This window comes from Galeopterus variegatus, unplaced genomic scaffold (genome assembly GCF_000696425.1).
Source record: "Galeopterus variegatus unplaced genomic scaffold, G_variegatus-3.0.2 Scaffold2, whole genome shotgun sequence".
NCBI classification, from domain to species: domain Eukaryota; kingdom Metazoa; phylum Chordata; class Mammalia; order Dermoptera; family Cynocephalidae; genus Galeopterus; species Galeopterus variegatus.
The window spans coordinates 1,441,792-1,459,962 of record NW_007726113.1 but is presented as its reverse complement, the minus strand read 5'-3'; the positions used below and the strand labels follow the sequence as shown (position 1 = coordinate 1,459,962).

General features: G+C 36.3%; 1 protein-coding gene across 7 annotated transcripts in view; it reads left to right on the top strand.

Annotated features, from left to right (window-relative positions):
* Nucleotides 1–18,171, top strand: part of ANK2 (ankyrin 2, neuronal) — a 275,712-nt gene that overhangs the window by 125,145 nt on the left and 132,396 nt on the right. For all 7 annotated transcript variants that reach the window (XM_008566520.1, XM_008566662.1, XM_008566450.1 and 4 more), the window contains exons 5-8: nucleotides 9,634–9,732; nucleotides 13,863–14,048; nucleotides 14,497–14,520; nucleotides 17,913–18,011. In XM_008566520.1, the coding sequence (XP_008564742.1) occupies nucleotides 9,634–9,732; nucleotides 13,863–14,048; nucleotides 14,497–14,520; nucleotides 17,913–18,011 (408 nt within the window). The remainder of the gene's footprint in view (nucleotides 1–9,633; nucleotides 9,733–13,862; nucleotides 14,049–14,496; nucleotides 14,521–17,912; nucleotides 18,012–18,171) is intronic.

Genomic DNA, 18,171 nt, shown 5'->3' with positions numbered 1-18,171 from the left:
GGCACAGCTTATATAGGGAAAAAGGGCAGGGCGGGTTTTGATATGAGAGATCAAGCAAAGAGCCAATAAGAAGGGCTTAAAAGGATAGGGTGAGGTGGTGGGGAGGCTTTACGCGAATACGGAACTAAAGTTGCTGAATCACTGGGACCCGGAAGGGCGAGGCTGGCAGCTACGTACCGTTGAGCGCTAGTGAAATGGTGGCCGCGGAGCGCATGAAATGGCACCCGTGCGCGTCAGGGCGCATGCGCGCAAAGTTATGCCCAACACATGTGAACATGCATCTTGCTCTAATGCTTTGCTATTGCAATCACTGCAGTGAGCATGAGCGCAGAAATATCTTTTATCCAATAATTTTAAACTATGTCTTTCCTTGGCCACTCCCCGGCGGCTTCCGCCAGGTGCCATCTTTATCTCTCCTGTCCAGGCGAATGTTTTCAACAGATTACATACGCCTATGCGGGTGGGGTCATGGCTAGTTCTCTGCCCTGGGAGGAGGTGTGTGGCTTCAACACCCCAACACCTTCCAATCTTCTCTGTCATAATGCCAGTTCAAAGGAAGAAGATGATGCATAGTATTTGGGATGGTAACTAGAGTAGTAATTCCCAACCAGTGCTGCTAACTGGTTTCTGATGAAGAGCCTCCCAGCATGTCATGGTAAAGGCTGCTGAAGAATTCTGCTCTGTGCAGAAACCTAAATCTTGACACCAATCTGCCTGCAAAAGACAGGAGATTTCTTCAGAAGGGAAATTCTACTTTTACTAAGTTCACACCCAGAGCTATCTGTAAGCATTCCTGTTTTCTTCTGTTGTAGTTGATTATGTAATTTGTTGACTTTGTTTTCCAGTAGATATAAAGAGGATATGTAATACTCTGAGAAAACTGACAAATAACACATGGAGTTAAGGGTATTATAAAGATTTAGAGCTGTAGCTTTCAAACTCTCTTAGACTGTACATTGCTTCATCTAGGCAAATATACACAAGCTACCTGCTCCATCTTTTCTTATTAATGCAAAGACCTCATCCCTCATCTTTTCTGACTGTAAAACACTATAAAGAAAGGTAACACATGACAATAGCTGCTTTTTCACAGTGCTTTCAAATGCTGATCACTCCTAGAACTCAACATTTTCAAGAAGGATCTCCGATGTACTTCCCTGGAACACAACACATTTTAAAAAGTATTGTCCTTGTAGTTTGGGGATGAGGAAGACATTGCTGAATAGTTATAACTCAGCCAACTTCAAACAGAGCATCCTGCTTAATCTTTTATTTTTAGGGTTTCTAGGTTAGATAGCATTTGAAAAGCTATATGACTGCAAAATTTTTAAATAACTGTCTGGGATATGAGTTTCCTTCCTAACGAGAAAGGGAACAGTATAGGGTAAGATTTATAAGAGGTATGATTGACAAAGCAGGCAAAAGCCAAAACATTATTGGACATTATGTTGGTTAAGTTTGCTGCATAAAAAATTATCCCCAAACATGGTGGCTTAAAATAGCAATAAACATTTATGATCATCACAGTTTCTGTGGACCAGGAACACAGTGTTGGCTTAGCTGTGCAGTTATGGCTCAGAATCTCTCAGGAGATTGTAGTGAAAATGTTAACCAAGGATATCGTCATCTGAAGGCTTTTCTGGGGCTGGAGGATTCACTCACAAGGTGTTTTTTTCACATGGTTGGCAAGTTGGTGCTAGTCGTTGGTGGGAGATCTCAGTTCCGTCTCATGTGAATCTCCTCATAGGCTGCATGAGGGTCGTCATAACGTGGCAGCTCATTTCCTCCAGAGCAGGTGATCCAAAAAAAAAAAAAAAGAGCAAGGCAGAAGGGCAAGGACTTTTAAACTCTAACCTTAGAAGTCACACACCATCAGTTCCCCTAAAATCAATACATTAAGAAGCAAACTACTAAGATGTCATACATACAAAAAAAGGAAAATTAGGCTCTACTTTTTGAAGGGAGGAGTGTCAAAGAATTTGCTGACATACGTTAAAACAACCACAGGCATTAAAAGGAGTTTGAATTCTGTTCTACTTTATTCATTCAGTCATCTAGCAAATATTTATTGAACACCTACTATGTGCTAAGCATTGTTATAGGCACTAAATACAACCTCTCCTAGAGAGTGACACTTTTGTTAAGACCTACAAGGTGAAAAGAATAAAGAAAGAGATTTCAAGCATTTCTGCATCTGCCAAATCCACTCACCCCCTATTCTCTCCTTAATCTCTGTAACTGGCCAGTCCACTTGGTGGTCACTCAATCTCTGGGTTAAAAATTCCTCAACTGTAAAATGATGACTTCCCTTTCAGCTGTAACATTTTCATCTTTCATCCTGGAAAATAGGGCAGTTTATTTTAATTATTGAAATATACTTAAGTTTAGCAAAATAGGACTGAAACTAAGAACAAATAAAATAACAATGACTAGTTACAGAGATACTAATTTATGCACACTTGAAGCTCCCATAATCAGTTTCTACTCTTGTGGTATATTTCAAAGAATGTGATTTAGCTTATGCTTGATCAATGAAATTACCTAAGGTGTATCTTTAGCTGGGTGGTAATATATATATATATATATTTTTTTTTCATATACTCATATATTCATATATATATATATATTCATATATATATATAAACTATATATAGTTTCCTGTGTTACCATCTGGCTAAGAGATCTTTGAATTTAAAAAATTTTAAGACCAGTCATAATTCTTTTCAAGACGTATTCTTGAACTGGCTTTTACTCATGTTTAGTAATTTCATTTACTGTTCTTTACTATTTACTAAACTTATCATTAGAATTAGAGAACAGAATTCCCCAAATAAAATACGTACCTGCAGCAAAGACACTCACACTTCCCCTACAAACACCTCACCTCCTGAGAGACAGGGAAAATGGAACAGGGAAATAACAGTGAAGAACGTTTTCTTTTCTCTAGATCTGCTGTCTTGTTTTCATTAAGACGTCCTAATTTCCTCCCAGATCTGTGTTCTTGGGCCAGAGAGCAACTTCTTCCTGATATTAATTTCTCATTCTTTACTGCTAGGACAGTATTTTATTCATGCTTCTCTTCTGGCAATTATAATATATCTTGAGCTATAAATGATTCTATATAGATGTATTCTGTGACTTCTGCTCTTGAGGGCAGGAACAATACTATATAAATGCAAGGGGTCTTCAAATTGCTCATGGAAATATTCATATTATCTTTCAACTCCATTTTTCCATGAACTCTTAGAAGTACCCCTCATATTTGTTACAAGATGAGAACATAGTAGATGTTAAAAAATAAGTGACTGAATTCTCTAAAATACAGCATAACTTCTAGATTTGTAAAAAACAAGCATAAATATGTAATAAATCTGAAAACTGTTATCAATGACTAATAAATAATACAGACTGAAACCAGTGCCTAGGTGAAAATTTTTAGAGCAAATCTGGTGCCATCAAAAAGACTTGGGCTGGGCCGGCCTGGTGGTGCACTGGAGAGTGTGCCGCTTGGGAGTGCGGCGGCGCTCCCGCCGAGGGTTCAGATCCCATGTGGAGACCGGTTCCAGCTCACTGGCTGAGCGTGGAGCGGGCGCAACACCTAGGGTTGGGATCCCGTTGCCGGTCCCCGGTACAGGCGTGACACCAAGGGTTGCGATCCCGTTACCAGTCAGTAAAAAAGACAAAAAGGAAAAAAAAAAAAAAAAGACTTGGGCTGGCCAGTTAGCTCAGTTGGTAGAGCATGGTCAAGGTCAAGGGTTCAGATTCCCATATTGGCCAGAGCCCCCCCCCCCCCAAAAAAAAATCTATTTATTTATTTTTTTGAATTTTATTTTATTTTGTCAATATACAATGTGGTTGATTATTGTGGCCCATTACTGAAACCTCCCTTCCTCCACTCTCTCCCCCCTCCCTCCCAACAATGTCCTTTCTGTTTGCTTGTTGTATCAACTTCGAGGAATTGTAATTGTTGTGTCTTCTTCTCTCCCCCACACCCCCAGGTTGTTTGTGTATTTATTTATCTATTTTTAGCTCCCACACATAAGTGAGAACATGTGATATTTCTCTGTCTGTGCCTGACTTGTTTCACTTAATATAATTCTCTCTAGGTCCTTCCATGTTGTTGCAAATAGCAGTATTTCATTCTTTTTTATAACAGAGTAGTATTCCATTGTGTAGATATACCACATTTACCAATATCAATACTGGACAGATCATCTAGGCAAAGAATCAGCAGAGAAACACAAGACCTGAACAACACTCTAGACCAAATGGACTTGGCAGATATCTACAGAACATTCCATCCAACAACCTCGGAATATTCATTCTTCTCATCAGCACATGGATCATTCTCCAGGATAGATCACATGTTAGGTCACAAATCAAGTCTCAACAAATTCAAAAACAGTGGAATTATCCCATGTATTTTTTCAGACCACAATGGATTAAAATTAGAAATCAATAACAAATGAAAATCTGGAAACTATACAAACACATGGAAATTAAACAGCATTCTACTTAATGACATATGGGTCCAAGAAGAAATCAAACAGGAAATCAAAAAATTTATTGAAACTAATGAAAACAATGATATATCATATCAAAATCTCTTTAAATTGAATGGTAACATTGACTCTTATATTAATAAAAAAGTAATTTTATATAATCAGTCATTTCACGTCATCCAACTGATGAATCTTCATTTATGTAAGGGAGGATTCAAGTTATATGTCCTGACAGAATTAAGCCGGAAAAGTTAAGATTCTAAAAAATTGGTAGCAATGATAGTTCTTAGCATTTTGGTCCTTGTCCAAAATATTGATGTTTAACCATTCATTACTTTGCATGCTGACATTATCTCTGTATAATTTATTTGAAATGACATATAAATATGAATAAATCTACTTGCTTTAAAGATGTTTCCAAAGCTTCAATAAATATACATTTGATAGATATATAAATATTAGCTCGTGTTCATTTAATTTGCCAGGATAATCTGATTACCAAAAGAAATTCTCACAAATGGCTAAAACCTGATTACTGGTTCATAGTTGCATATTAATGTAAATAGGAAAAAGAAAATTGAAATATTTTAAGTGTTTGAATTCTCTAAAATACAGCATGATTTCTGGAAGCATTATAACTATTTAATAAATTCGAGAACTATTGTCAGTGACTAATGAATAATACAGACTGAAACCACTTCTTATCTTTCTAATCATGAAGTAGATATAAATACACGAATAGTAAATTACATTTTAAAATATCAAAATTATATTGGTATTTCTAATTCTCACTTCTCATCAGGACTACTATAAAAACTTTCTTCCCAATCTTCTGGACTATAGTCTGGCCACTTTCCAATTTATTCTCCCCCTTTCTGGCGAGGTAAAGAGTTAAAATGCAGATGTGTCCATGACAAGCCCCTTTTTAAAACCCAGTGACTCCAAGGCTTTCAGAATAAAATTCAGACTCAGCAAGGCAGATAAAAACTGATCCCTGCCTATCTCAGCCTCTCTCCCCACTAACACTGAATTATTTGCAGGTCCCCATATGTCTTGTGTTTTCCTGTCTCATGGTGTTTCCTCTATTGGAAATACCTTTTCTGTTTCTGTGTCTAACTTCAGCGTTTTCATGACTCAGTTCAAACTGAGTCTCTCCCCGTGTCTTCCAACCGTCATTCCCAGTGACTTTCTTCAGACATAATTTCCTTATCTGATTGAGTTCTGTGTCCTTCATCTATGTTCTCTTTGTCACTAACACATAATTTAAAAAAATAAACTAATTATGTATATGTTCAATGAACTTACAGTTTGCTAACACAACAGTTTGCTAACTTGTCCATCTCAGCCTGTGGGCTGTTAGTTTCTATAAACAGGGACCTTGTCTTTTGTCTCTAAACCACTAAAACTGAACACAATGCCCAACAGTGAAGAGTCACCAAACACATTTTTGTTAAATAAATATAAGTGAATGGGAAATAATTAATAATTTTCTATGGGCAGGGGTAATGTTCAAAATATTTAATAACTAGTTGCCAGAGCACCTATTGGTCACACCGGAACTACTGCACCACCAAGTGTCAGCCTGGGCTGTGGATATTTTTGACTTTTTTATACAAACAAGGAGAAAATGCACACACTTTCATGCCTACCTTCAACCAGACTATTTTAGAAAAACACAGAGACATAATATATTGGAAAGCACCTAGATATATGTACACAGTGGCCGGTAATGCTGCATTGTTAAGCCATTATGTGTGAAGAGAAATGCTTCCCTATAAAGTTTACAATGGTGTTAAAGTGCTGCCAAGTCCTGTCCTAATTACCCCGAGGCGTGTTTCACATTCTCTGATGGGCTATTTCTTGTTAAATAGCAGCAAGTTAAGAAAGGATAATTTCCACGTTTAGGACCTGTAGTAAATCTTTATTGCCTTACTTCACACGTTTTGTAACAGTGAACAGTTCCCCCATCTCCTGAGGAAGGTGTTGCCTTGGCTCAAGTTTCCTGCATGTTTAAAAAAAAATTTTTTTAGGGCCGGCCCGGTGGCGCACTGCTACAGTGCGCCGCTTGGGAAGCGCGGCGGCGCTCCCGCCGAGGGTTCGGATCCCACATACAGACCGGTTCCCGCTCACTGGCTGAGCGAGGTGCAGGGAGCAACACCAAGGGTTGCGATCCCGTTGCCGGTCATGAAAAAAGACAAAAAGGAAAAAAAAAATTTTTTTTTTATTGAAACACAATTAATTGTATATATTTTGGGGAAACAGCGTTGACTACCATCTATACTGCAAAAGCTAATTAAGCCCCTACTTCCATTCTTGTCTTCTGCCATTCCAAGCCAAGACATCTGTTGTCACCACAGTGAACTCTCTGAAATGCAGATGTGATCATGATACTCTATTCACAACCATTCAACTGTTCTGCATCACATGAGAAACATCTTAAGGCAATTCCGAAAAATGAGCTTTTTAATAAATGCACGTGCTTGGGCTTTGCACATGGAAACTCCCAATTCAGTAGGTGCAGGGTAGTACGTAGGCATTCTTAACAGTTTTTCCAGGAGATTCCTTCACACAGCCAGGCTGAGGACCACTCATGTACAGGATAAATTCCCAACTCCACACAGGACTGTGGTGAGGAGAGTGACAATCCTGGGACCCTGGCCTACAGCCAGCCCTTCTCTTCCCACCCCCGGCTCCATGCACACCACAGGAGCATCTCATGTAAAGGTGTGGGCCCCCAACCTGCACATGTTGTTTATCTTCTACTTCCATCCTCCTTAGCAAACAACTCAAGGGTTGTGTATTAGATTCCTTTTCCTGCTGTTACAAATTACAGCAAATACAGTGGTTTAAAACAACACAAATTTATTCTTTTATAGTTTTGAAAATTAGTCTTTTAGGGCTAAAACCAAGATGTTGGCATTGCTGTTTCCTTCTGGAGGCTCTCAGTGAGAATCCATTTCCTTGCCTTTTCCAGTTTCTAGATCTGCGTTCCTTGGATCACGGCCTCTTCCTCCATCTTTAAAGCCAGTAATGTAGCAACTTCTCTCCTCTCTGACCTCCGGCTGCCCCCTTACAAAGGCCCTTGTGGTTACGTGAAGCCGGCTTGGGTAATTTAGGATAATCTCTCCATCTCAAGATCTTTAATTTAATCACACCTACAAAGTTCCTTTTTCCATTTAAGGTAACATTTATAGGTTCCAGAGATTAGAGGGTGGACATATGTGGGTGCCATTATTCAGCCTACCAATGGGTGTACATTCCACCAGACTCTTGGGAAGATGAAACCAAGGACAAAGCCTGAGCGAGCCCTGGAACCACACTTGGTAATGCTTAAGAAGAGATTCTGGGAAGCCAGGTGTCTGGTGCATGATCTAGAAGTTGGGGAGCTGTGGGGTCATGGCGGATATGTCCCCTTGTCCCCCAGGATTCCCTGCCCTGCTCAGCCAGAGGAGTCCCTCTGAAGCTCAGGACCCAGGGCAGGAGCCTAAGGGTGGTACATCTTCTTTCCCCCGCTGCTCTGGCAGTCACATTTATTTCCCTTTCTCCTGATCTATCTACAAGATTGTATTAGAGGAATGCATGTTAGCAAATTGTTTTACTCTATTAAAAGTTCTTTTTCTCTTATTTGCATCCCTGCCTTTTACTTGTCATGAAAGAGCCCCATTCCATGCCCACTCACTGTTTTTAACCACCCCTACTGGCTTTCCCTTCCTTTGAATCTCTAATTCCATCCTTCCGCCACCTCTTCAGTATTCTTAAAATACAAAAGATTTCACTTGCTTGCTGTGTTTTTAAAAATATGCTATCCAGCTAGTAAGTTATTCCTGAATCTTACAACATTGTTAATTCATTCCTCTTATAATATTTCTTTTTTAGTTTTGAATTTTCCACCACCGTTTGAAGTCTGCAGATTTTCTCCTGTAATCGAATTTAAAATTACTTGTTTTGCTTGCATACTCTGTACTTACATTTTGCTGGATCTTGGCCATTTTGAATAATGTCTCCACACTTATACAATGTATATAGAAGAATTTTTATTTCAAAAAAAAAGTATTTTGAAAAAAAACATTTTTCTCCTAAGTTTTTAAAAATCCCTTAACTCTCATCTGTGTTTTTATTTATTCTTATTAACTTATTACTTATCTATGTTTAAGGCTATGACATGGTTTGAGAGAACTGTTAGATTTTAAGAGTTTATGAATTATTTCACAGGTTTCCTTTTTTATGAAGTTCTGTGGTTTTATTCTTTAATTTTAATTAGGTGTTACATATTCCTAAGGCACTAATAAAAATGCCAATTTACAATTAGTGAACTTATAAAATTTCAGTAAATTTTTATCTATGACTATATGATAATGTTATAATACTACCACCCCATGTGCTCCATGGCGGTGCATGTGTCAGTCTTATTTATGACTGTATCTCAGCGATGGTCCAGCCACAATGGCTGAATTTTAGCAGATAATTGAGTAAATGAGTGTGAGAATGAATGATAAAATTTCAGAAAGGCTTTTAAAAAATAATATAAAGGTGTTCAATATAAGCCACACTACCATAATCAGAATGTTGAAATATAGGCTTTTAATTTTCAATCAAATTTGTCATCAATCCTAGCCTATTTATACACTAAGGGTGCTAACTAAACTGTGTATATTCAAGATAATGGTGGTCTATTTAAATAGATTATGAATTGATAAATACAGAAGATATTATATAGACATTATTTTATATAGATACTACATATAGTGAGCCTTCTATATATTTTAGAATTATGTAGATATTAAGATACTAAATATACTAAAGATATTAAGATGTCTTTAGTTTAACAAAGTGTTAGATGATGGGAAATGTGAATCTCTGGTACTAAAATGAAGACAGGAAATGAGGGAAATATTTTTTCCTTATATCTTTCTCCTCATTCCTTCAGGAATTGTGAAAATTGGTTCACTGTGATTTTGTCTAGTTTTATGGTAAATATTTGTATGATTTCTTCAGTGTAAAGGTTTTTTACATAGATTCACCATTTCAAAGGTTTACCTCAGAGTGTTCTCTCTTTTCTTATGTTGTATTCTTCCCTGGTTTAAACTTTCAGAAATGCCTGAAGATGTCTTTTTTTATTATTTGTCCTCAGAATGGCTTTACTCCTTTATACATGGCTGCCCAAGAGAACCACATTGATGTTGTAAAATATTTGCTGGAAAATGGAGCTAATCAGAGCACTGCTACAGAGGTAAGACTGTCAGCCCTAAAGACTCAAGTTGTTTGATCTTAATGTTCATACTTTTTATATTCATCTGCAAAGCATGAATATAAAAAATATGAAAAAAATTTATATTCATTACCTTATCTAAAATATGCTAAGAATGTTCATGTTTCTATTATAATCTACAAATGAACAAATGACTCAGGCTTGTGCACATAGTTCTATGAGTTTATGCCTTCATTTTGGATTCGTGTCAATTTGTTTTTACATGAAATTATGCTTCTATCAATTTGCTGTACTCTAGCTTTGGGGAACTTTATACTATTCTAAAACTAAATGACCGTAAATTCTCCCCATCTTTTTTCATCTATATTTTATTTTTATTTATTTATTTATTTATTTTTATTTATTTATTTTATTTATTTATTTTTTTGTCTTTTTTCGTGTCCGGCAACGGATCGCAACCCTCAGTGTCGCGCCCGTACCGGACCGGGACCGGCAACGGGATTGCAACCCTCGGTGTCGCGCCTGCACCTCGCTCAGCCAGTGAGCGGGGATCCGAACCCTCGGCGGGAGCGCCGCCGTGCTCCCAAGCGGCGCACTGTAGCAGTGTGCCACCGGCCCGGCCCATCTATATTTTATTTTTGTTAGGATCCAATACAATTCCTTAAAGGAACAGTTTTTAACCATCGGAAATAATTCTTAACTATCTGTGTTATCACAATTTTATTTAGAATATGTTACTTAAAAAGCTGTTCATATTGAAGCACACGTTATGACACGTGGTTGTGAGACCATGATTAAGGCAACAATTGAATAGAATGTTCAAAATCAATCCAGTTATAAAGTTCAGGACATTTATAAGAAGCAGCTGGAGTGGGCAGGAACTTTGAGAACATCATTTTCCCTTCCGAGGCATGTCCACCTAACAAGCAAAACATGCTTGGTATTCTCCTTCTCATTTTTGCTTGGGCAGATTAAGGAGCAAGTTCAATGATTGTCCAGAACAGTGATTTTTAAGTGATGCTCCAAAAGCTCTTGAGCTTGGAGAAAAAGTGTCAGGAGATACCAAAAGGTTGGGAGCAGGTGGCATGGGAGAGGAGAGGAAGAAAGTTCCATTGAGACATATTATGCCCTCTTCACCTCTTCCGATCACAGTATTCAGGCTTTGTTTTTCCTATTTCATATTTTGTGGCCTCACTGATAAAATTTTAACTCCCTTCTATGCTGCATTGGAGGGAAGGGACATTAAAATCTATTAAATCCATTTCTAGTCCCTTTGAGAAAAAACTTTTTATGGAGCCAATTACAATAACTCTGACAGCTTTTCTCACTAGTTAGAAAAAAAGAATCCCAAGCAATTACTATTAATGAGACCACGTTTCTTGCATATACCTGGAAAACACAACTGCCCAGTATGAAATGATTTCAAGTTCTCTATTCAGCACACAGATTTCACACTCTTGCTCGCATAGATACAGTGTGATTTTTATGATTTGGCGCCTTTTTTTCCTGAGACACTAATTTTGTCCATGAGTAGTATGTGAATATCTTCAGGCAAAGCTTGGGTAACAATGTAAGATTGTATCTCTCTGCATCAGGACCTCTGAGAAATATACCAAAATAAGGAAATCTATGTTTGTTTTATTTTATTTTCTTGAAGGCAGAATCATTTACAAGATGTGACCCTTACACTAGAGTTCTTTTACTCACCAAACAGACTTCATATTTCTAGTGTGTAATTTAGGGAAACTCATCATGCTGGCATTCTCAGCTGTCTTATGGCTTCTTCATTCTAGAACTCTGTACCATTTTAGTCTGGTTCTAGAAATACCCCTTTATGTACGTTTCATTGGTTGAAACTATATTACACTGTGCTCCTCAGAAAATTAAAACCCTCTCTGATTTCCACAAAGAAATGAGGCTTTTGCAAATGAATTATGTGGAGTTTTGAATCTTAGCTTAGAAATATTATATATCTGTTATTTGCTTAATTTTTTTAAAAAAATCATTTAAATAAGTAACACTATTACTTCCCTGATTAATCATTTAAATAAGTAGAATTATTTTTTCTTGATTATTACACACACACACACACACACACACACACACACACACAATTGTTTAAACCCTCACCACTGGCCCTAATGATTATCAAGAAATACATATGAACAAACCTTTATATTTTCCCTTTTAGTATATCATTCTTTAAAAAAAAATAATGTCTTTCAGGGCTGTATGGTTGATTGCCATTTGATTTTCTATGTTGTATCACGAAATAACTTGTGCAGCCTCATGTACATGTGTATGAATATGCTTAAAGAAGGCACTTCCCCTCAACCAGTTGGTAGCCCTAATTTGCAAAAATTAATTACTAATCAAGACATTATGACCACTTTAGAAATCAGATAATTATGAGATTATTCAATACGTTGATGAAACTCAATTTGAGAAAAAAATTTAAAGTTTTAAAATTTCCCATAATTAAAGTAATTAGCATTGGTAAATAAATGATGAAAAAGGAAGCTGCTAAATTTTAATATGGGTTTTCTTTTCATAGAATTAGTTGAAGTACTTAAACTATTCTAAATATTTAGCCTTCTCTTATGATGTTATAGATTAGAATGAAATCTATGTGGTGAGATCCACAGTTAAGTTCTCTGAAGAAAGTTCTCTGACCCTCCAGTTCCACTTTTATATTTTTTTCCTCTCTTCCTTCTCCCTGAATGTTACCAAAATTGAAGGCTGAAAACTTTTTAATAAGGTTTTGTTCTGTGAGCAAATGCTTACCTCCAAGAAACAAAATAAAATTAATATAAACTATAGCAGCATTGCAGGGGGTAATAAATTAAATATGTATATGATAATGAGTCTGTGCTTTTATCATCCATGGAGTATTTAATTTGTGCCAGAGTTCTAAATTCAGGCTACTATTTTTTTGTCTTAACATTATATGCTTTACTCTTCTGTTCAGCAATGTGTTAAGTTTAATTCAATTCTCATTAAAAGGAAAAAAGTTCAATTCTTATTGTGGTCGGTACTGCATACACAATATGATACACTTGAAGAAAAGTATTTTCTCTTAAATTTAAAATATATTAAAAAATATTATTGAAAACAAATTGAGTAGTTTGATTGTGGCAAATTAGCATCGTCTCTAGAATGTAATCTTTAAATTTACCATTCTGTTGCTGTCTCTTCTCTGTATGAATGGAAACTTGTAACTCTGACTTGTTTTCAAACTTTCGTGGATTAAAAGAGGTTTTTATATAAAAAGAGCATAGAATATATATATATACACACACACACATATATGTGTGTGTGTGTATATATGTATTTTATTTTTGTCACCTTTCCAAGAACTGAATACCTGTTTCTAGAGAGAAAATATGGCTTTCCAAATTTTCTAGCATGTTATCTATCTACCCCTAAGACCCCTCTAATTTTGTGTTATCTGTGCTATTATGTTTTAAGCTCACTCCTTTTTAAGTTTAGAATTGAAAAGCTGATTTTTTTAAATTACCTAGCACATGTAATTTTATATCTAAATGACTTAAACAATATAAAATTCAACTATTAAGTGCAAAATTAATCAGTTAGTTTTCCACAGAATTTTAGATCATATTATGTCCCAAACTTCCAGAACTGAATTGGTAACAGGCCATTTTATGCACTATGGTTATCGTTTTCTCCTAACCAATACAGAGATATTTACCAACTTGCATGGCAATCACATTTTTTATTTTCCTATCAAAGTTACCATATCTTTGATTGCCAGTCACACTTGGTCTCCATTCTTTCTACCCTCTCACTTTTTTTTGCTTTGCATAAGCAGGGATTACCTAGGGTTGGTTCTAATTTTTATTTTCCCATTGGAAACATAAATTTGAACACATCCTATATGTAGTATTCCTTGCTACAAAATGCAGATGTTTTTCAAAATGTATAGAATAGAAATTAGGAAAGCAATCTGATTAAACTAGTCCATGGTGTAGCCAATGACTGGTTATAATCTCCTTGTAATCTTCACAGTAATACTTAATTCTTTTGCTCCATAATCTTAATCATTAATTTAAAAATTAGAGGCACCATTGCATGGAGTTGAATCCAAACATCTCAAAGTTAATGGAAGATTTTCTCTTCTTTGATTTTACCAGGATGGCTTCACTCCTCTGGCAGTGGCACTCCAGCAAGGACACAACCAGGCGGTGGCCATTCTCCTGGAGAATGACACCAAGGGGAAAGTAAGGCTGCCAGCTCTGCATATTGCAGCTAGGAAAGACGACACCAAGTCTGCCGCACTCCTGCTTCAGAACGACCACAACGCTGACGTACAATCCAAGGTAAAAGCTGCTCACATTTGCAGAAAGAAGCTCTCCGGCTGCCAGGTTCATCTTGAGAGATGATAAAGAAGTAGGCGATGGTGATAACGCAAAATTACTTCTGGTCATGAAAAGAGATAAATTACTTCCAGAGGTATTTCAGAAAGAGGGGGACTGTCTATTGGGTACAAAAACAAACAAACAAAAAAATTAGACGCAACATAATTTTCTTTAAAAGATGAGTTTCAGTTTTTTAGAAATCTGATTTCTTATTCGGTTTACAATCATATATAATAGAAACAGAATTAGAAAAATAATACTGGATTGTGTAGTGTTTTGAGACGAATTTTCTCGGTAGAATGCATTTTGGCATGTTGGAGCAGTACACCCAATTGCAGTGAGCAGACTGTTTCCTTAATTTTGCATTTTGTAATGTCTTCCCTCTTTTTCCCACACAACAATGCTTCAGATGATGGTGAATAGGACAACTGAGGTACAGTATTGTGGTTATATCAAAATTTACCTTGTTTTTATTTATTTTTAGCTTTTGCCCAATTAGAATAAATGCTCACTAATTCATACTAATGATTAGAAGTTCCATTAGTGGAAAATTAATTTGGAAACTTTTCCCATAATTAAAGCAAATTGATAATTCAAAATATTTAATACAACATATACTTGAAGCATTATTTTTATTAGTGAAACTATTTAAATATAGTTTATTAGAGCAGAGCATGAAATTAAACTCTTCCCTAAAATATATCAGTGAGTGAGCTTTACTATTAACTTTTTGCCAAGAAGAAATATGATCTTGTTTTCTTAATGGGAATTCTCAGGTTAGAGTTTAGGGAAGTGAAAATTAGGAAGGTTTCTCTGCCACTGTGTTTTATCTTTTTATCTAATTGCAGTTGCCGCTTTTTTTTCCTGTATTCTTTTTTCTTTGCCACATTGTATATAATCAATAATGACATTGAGAATATCATGAGCAAAGTAGTTGCTTTTTCTTTTAAGTCTTAAAATACTTGCTATGAAATCATCTTTTTCCACATACCAAAATAAATCACAACCATCAACAAGAACATTAAGAAGCCTCTCAGTGGGGTGTGTGTGTGTGTGTGTGTGTGTGTGTGTAATCTCTCCTTGGCTATTGTTACAAGGAGGCACCAACACAAACATTGTTGAAAGCATATTATAAAAATTAACCTGTACTCAAAGACAAGTGACTATTTATGCAGGTTAATTTTTGCTTTGCTGGGGGTGTTCTTTAGACTAACATCTCATTTGATTGGGTTATAGAATTGTGGAGGTTGTGGACCTTTGATCATCCTCACTTAGTATTTACTGAGAGTAATATATTTCTAAAACTATTATCTTGTTTATTAACATATCTCCATATTGGGACGTCAATATATTTGAATAATTCATATCAATTCTTTTGCTTCATATCTGTGCATAAAAAAGGCTCAACTGCTTGGTGAAGTTTTTCAAAACTGATATCTTTTTTTTTTTTTTTTTTTTGTCTTTTGTCTTTTTCCGTGTCTGGCAACGGATCGCAACCCTCAGTGTCGCCCCCGTACCGGACCGGGGACCGGCAACGGGATTGCACCCCTCGACGTTGCCCCCGCGCCTCGCTCAGCCAGTGAGCGGGGACCGGTCTGTATGTGGGATCCGAACCCTCGGGCGGGAGCGCCGCCGTGCTTCCCAAGCGGCGCACTTATCCAGTGCGCCCCCCGGGCCGGCCCCAAAACTGATATCTTTTTTTTTTTTTTTGTCTTTTGTCTTTTTCCGTGTCTGGCAACGGATCGCAACCCTCAGTGTCGCCCCCGTACCGGACCGGGGACCGGCAACGGGATTGCACCCCTCGACGTTGCCCCCGCGCCTCGCTCAGCCAGTGAGCGGGGACCGGTCTGTATGTGGGATCCGAACCCTCGGGCGGGAGCGCCGCCGTGCTTCCCAAGCGGCGCACTTATCCAGTGCGCCACCGGGGCCGGCCCCAAAACTGATATCTTAATTACTAATTTTAATACCTTTAATTTCTTAGGTGCTTTTTTGGTTATTGTTAAAGGTATATTTTTGAAAGCCATATGGGCTCTAAACATTCTGCTGAAAGCAGCAGTTTGGGTAGATAGTTATAAATGTATTGTATAAATGTGCTGAGTTATAAATGTTTCTTTGAAAACAATAGAATAACAAAGAATGGAAATCCCTCCACCTATAATCCTGTAGAAAGGTGAACTCTGCCTCCCACTTCCATATTAATCAGGGAGGAGTTCCTCTGAGAGGCTTATATTACATGAGTGTTGATCCAAGATTCATAGCCTGAGGCATCATCATGGATGGTCAATGAGTCTGTGTCAGAAAATAAATTAGTTTATATTTGCAAATGAGAAAAATAATATTACTGTATTTAAATAATTTGAAAATGATTCACCAGCAGTCGATAGTTTTTTTTTTCTGGATATTTCTGGGTGACAGGAAATATTAAGATAAAAATGGAAAAAAATTCAATTATTTTCTAAAACAGAAATATTTGATATTTTGTAAATGAACAGCCAGGTTGTAAACTGATTTTTCCCTCCATCGAATATCTGGCATCATGTAGACACAAAATAAAAATATCTTGAACACAGTTGTGTGATTTGGATGGATAGTTACTATTTTGATTTTATCAGAAATTATTTGCAGCTAATGAAATTTCTATTATGTAAGGTATTTGAATGCGTATTTAGGGCATTTTTAAAACAAGCCTATATATCAGTTCAATAGAAAAACAATGGTTGTGATTTAGAAAATATTTCTTAAAAACAATATGGTACACATCAAAGTTTATTTCAAGTAAAAGAGAACAATACAAAATCACACGAAGGCTGCAGGATATGATAGCCAATTAACAGTCTCTGTTTTTCCCATAATATTTTATTAAGTAATAAAAATTATGGAGAGTAAGGACATTTTTCAGATAATACATCTTTGTGTACTTTAATAAGAAAAGATTTAATATGCTTCTATTGTGAAAACAGAAAAATTTCTAAGTTTTCATCAGAAAGATAAATGAAAGGAAATATACTTTTCTTCATTTAAGATTATCAGACTTGTTTAAACATTCTGAGCGTAAATACTTCTCTAATGCCTTATAATTTGTTTAACCCAATTGGTTCAATCACATTTTATTTAATTGATAAAACTTGATTTCATTAACATTCAAAATTGGATTAAGGTGAACTTTTAAAATTATTTTGTATTAACATTGATGCCAACTATATTATTTAATTTTTGTTTTTTAATTCTTTTTTCATTATAACAACATAATCTGACTAAACTGTTGTGAAAGTGGATAGAATTATTATGACAGTGTAAATGATGTATAATGAAATATATATTCTTTGTAAGAATTTATTACCATATTTTCACAGTTCCAAAGATAAAATGCCAACCAACGCTATTTTTTAAAAAACAGAACAAAACTGAAAACCACTAGTTTTGAATCTTCCTCTGAAAAAAGATTATTTTATCCATAATTATGTTAATCCTATGGCTGAAATCTTATGTTGTTTAATCATATTCTATTTTTCTCTAACATGCTAAATCAACTCAAGAAACATGGTTTTGTATAGAAAACCAGATACATAAACAGATAAATAGGTAAGGTAATTAAACAAAATGTTGCCAATAAGTGTAGGATTTTTATTTGCTTCTTTATGTATTTATTTATTTAACACCTTATAACACTAAGATTTAAAGAGTCTTATTAAAGCATTTATTATCTGAATTGTGTTGCTCATATATGAGATAAACAGTTACCATGGGATTTTCTTCACTAATGCAATGACCACAACATGTAGAGGTGAAAAACTTTACTGACTGTCATTTCTTTGCTTTCCATAGAGTGGATTTACCCCTTTGCACATAGCTGCACACTATGGAAACGTCAACGTGGCAACTCTTCTTCTAAACCGGGGAGCTGCTGTGGACTTCACAGCCAGGGTAAGGATTAAAATAGTTTCTCATTTTAGATAGCAGTAAATGGGTATTTTAAGAAAGTAAGGGGCCGGCCCGGTGGCGCACTGGATAGTGCGCCGCTTGGGAAGCGGGGCGGCGCTCCCGCCCGAGGGCTCGGATCCCACCTCCAGACCGGGTCCCGCTC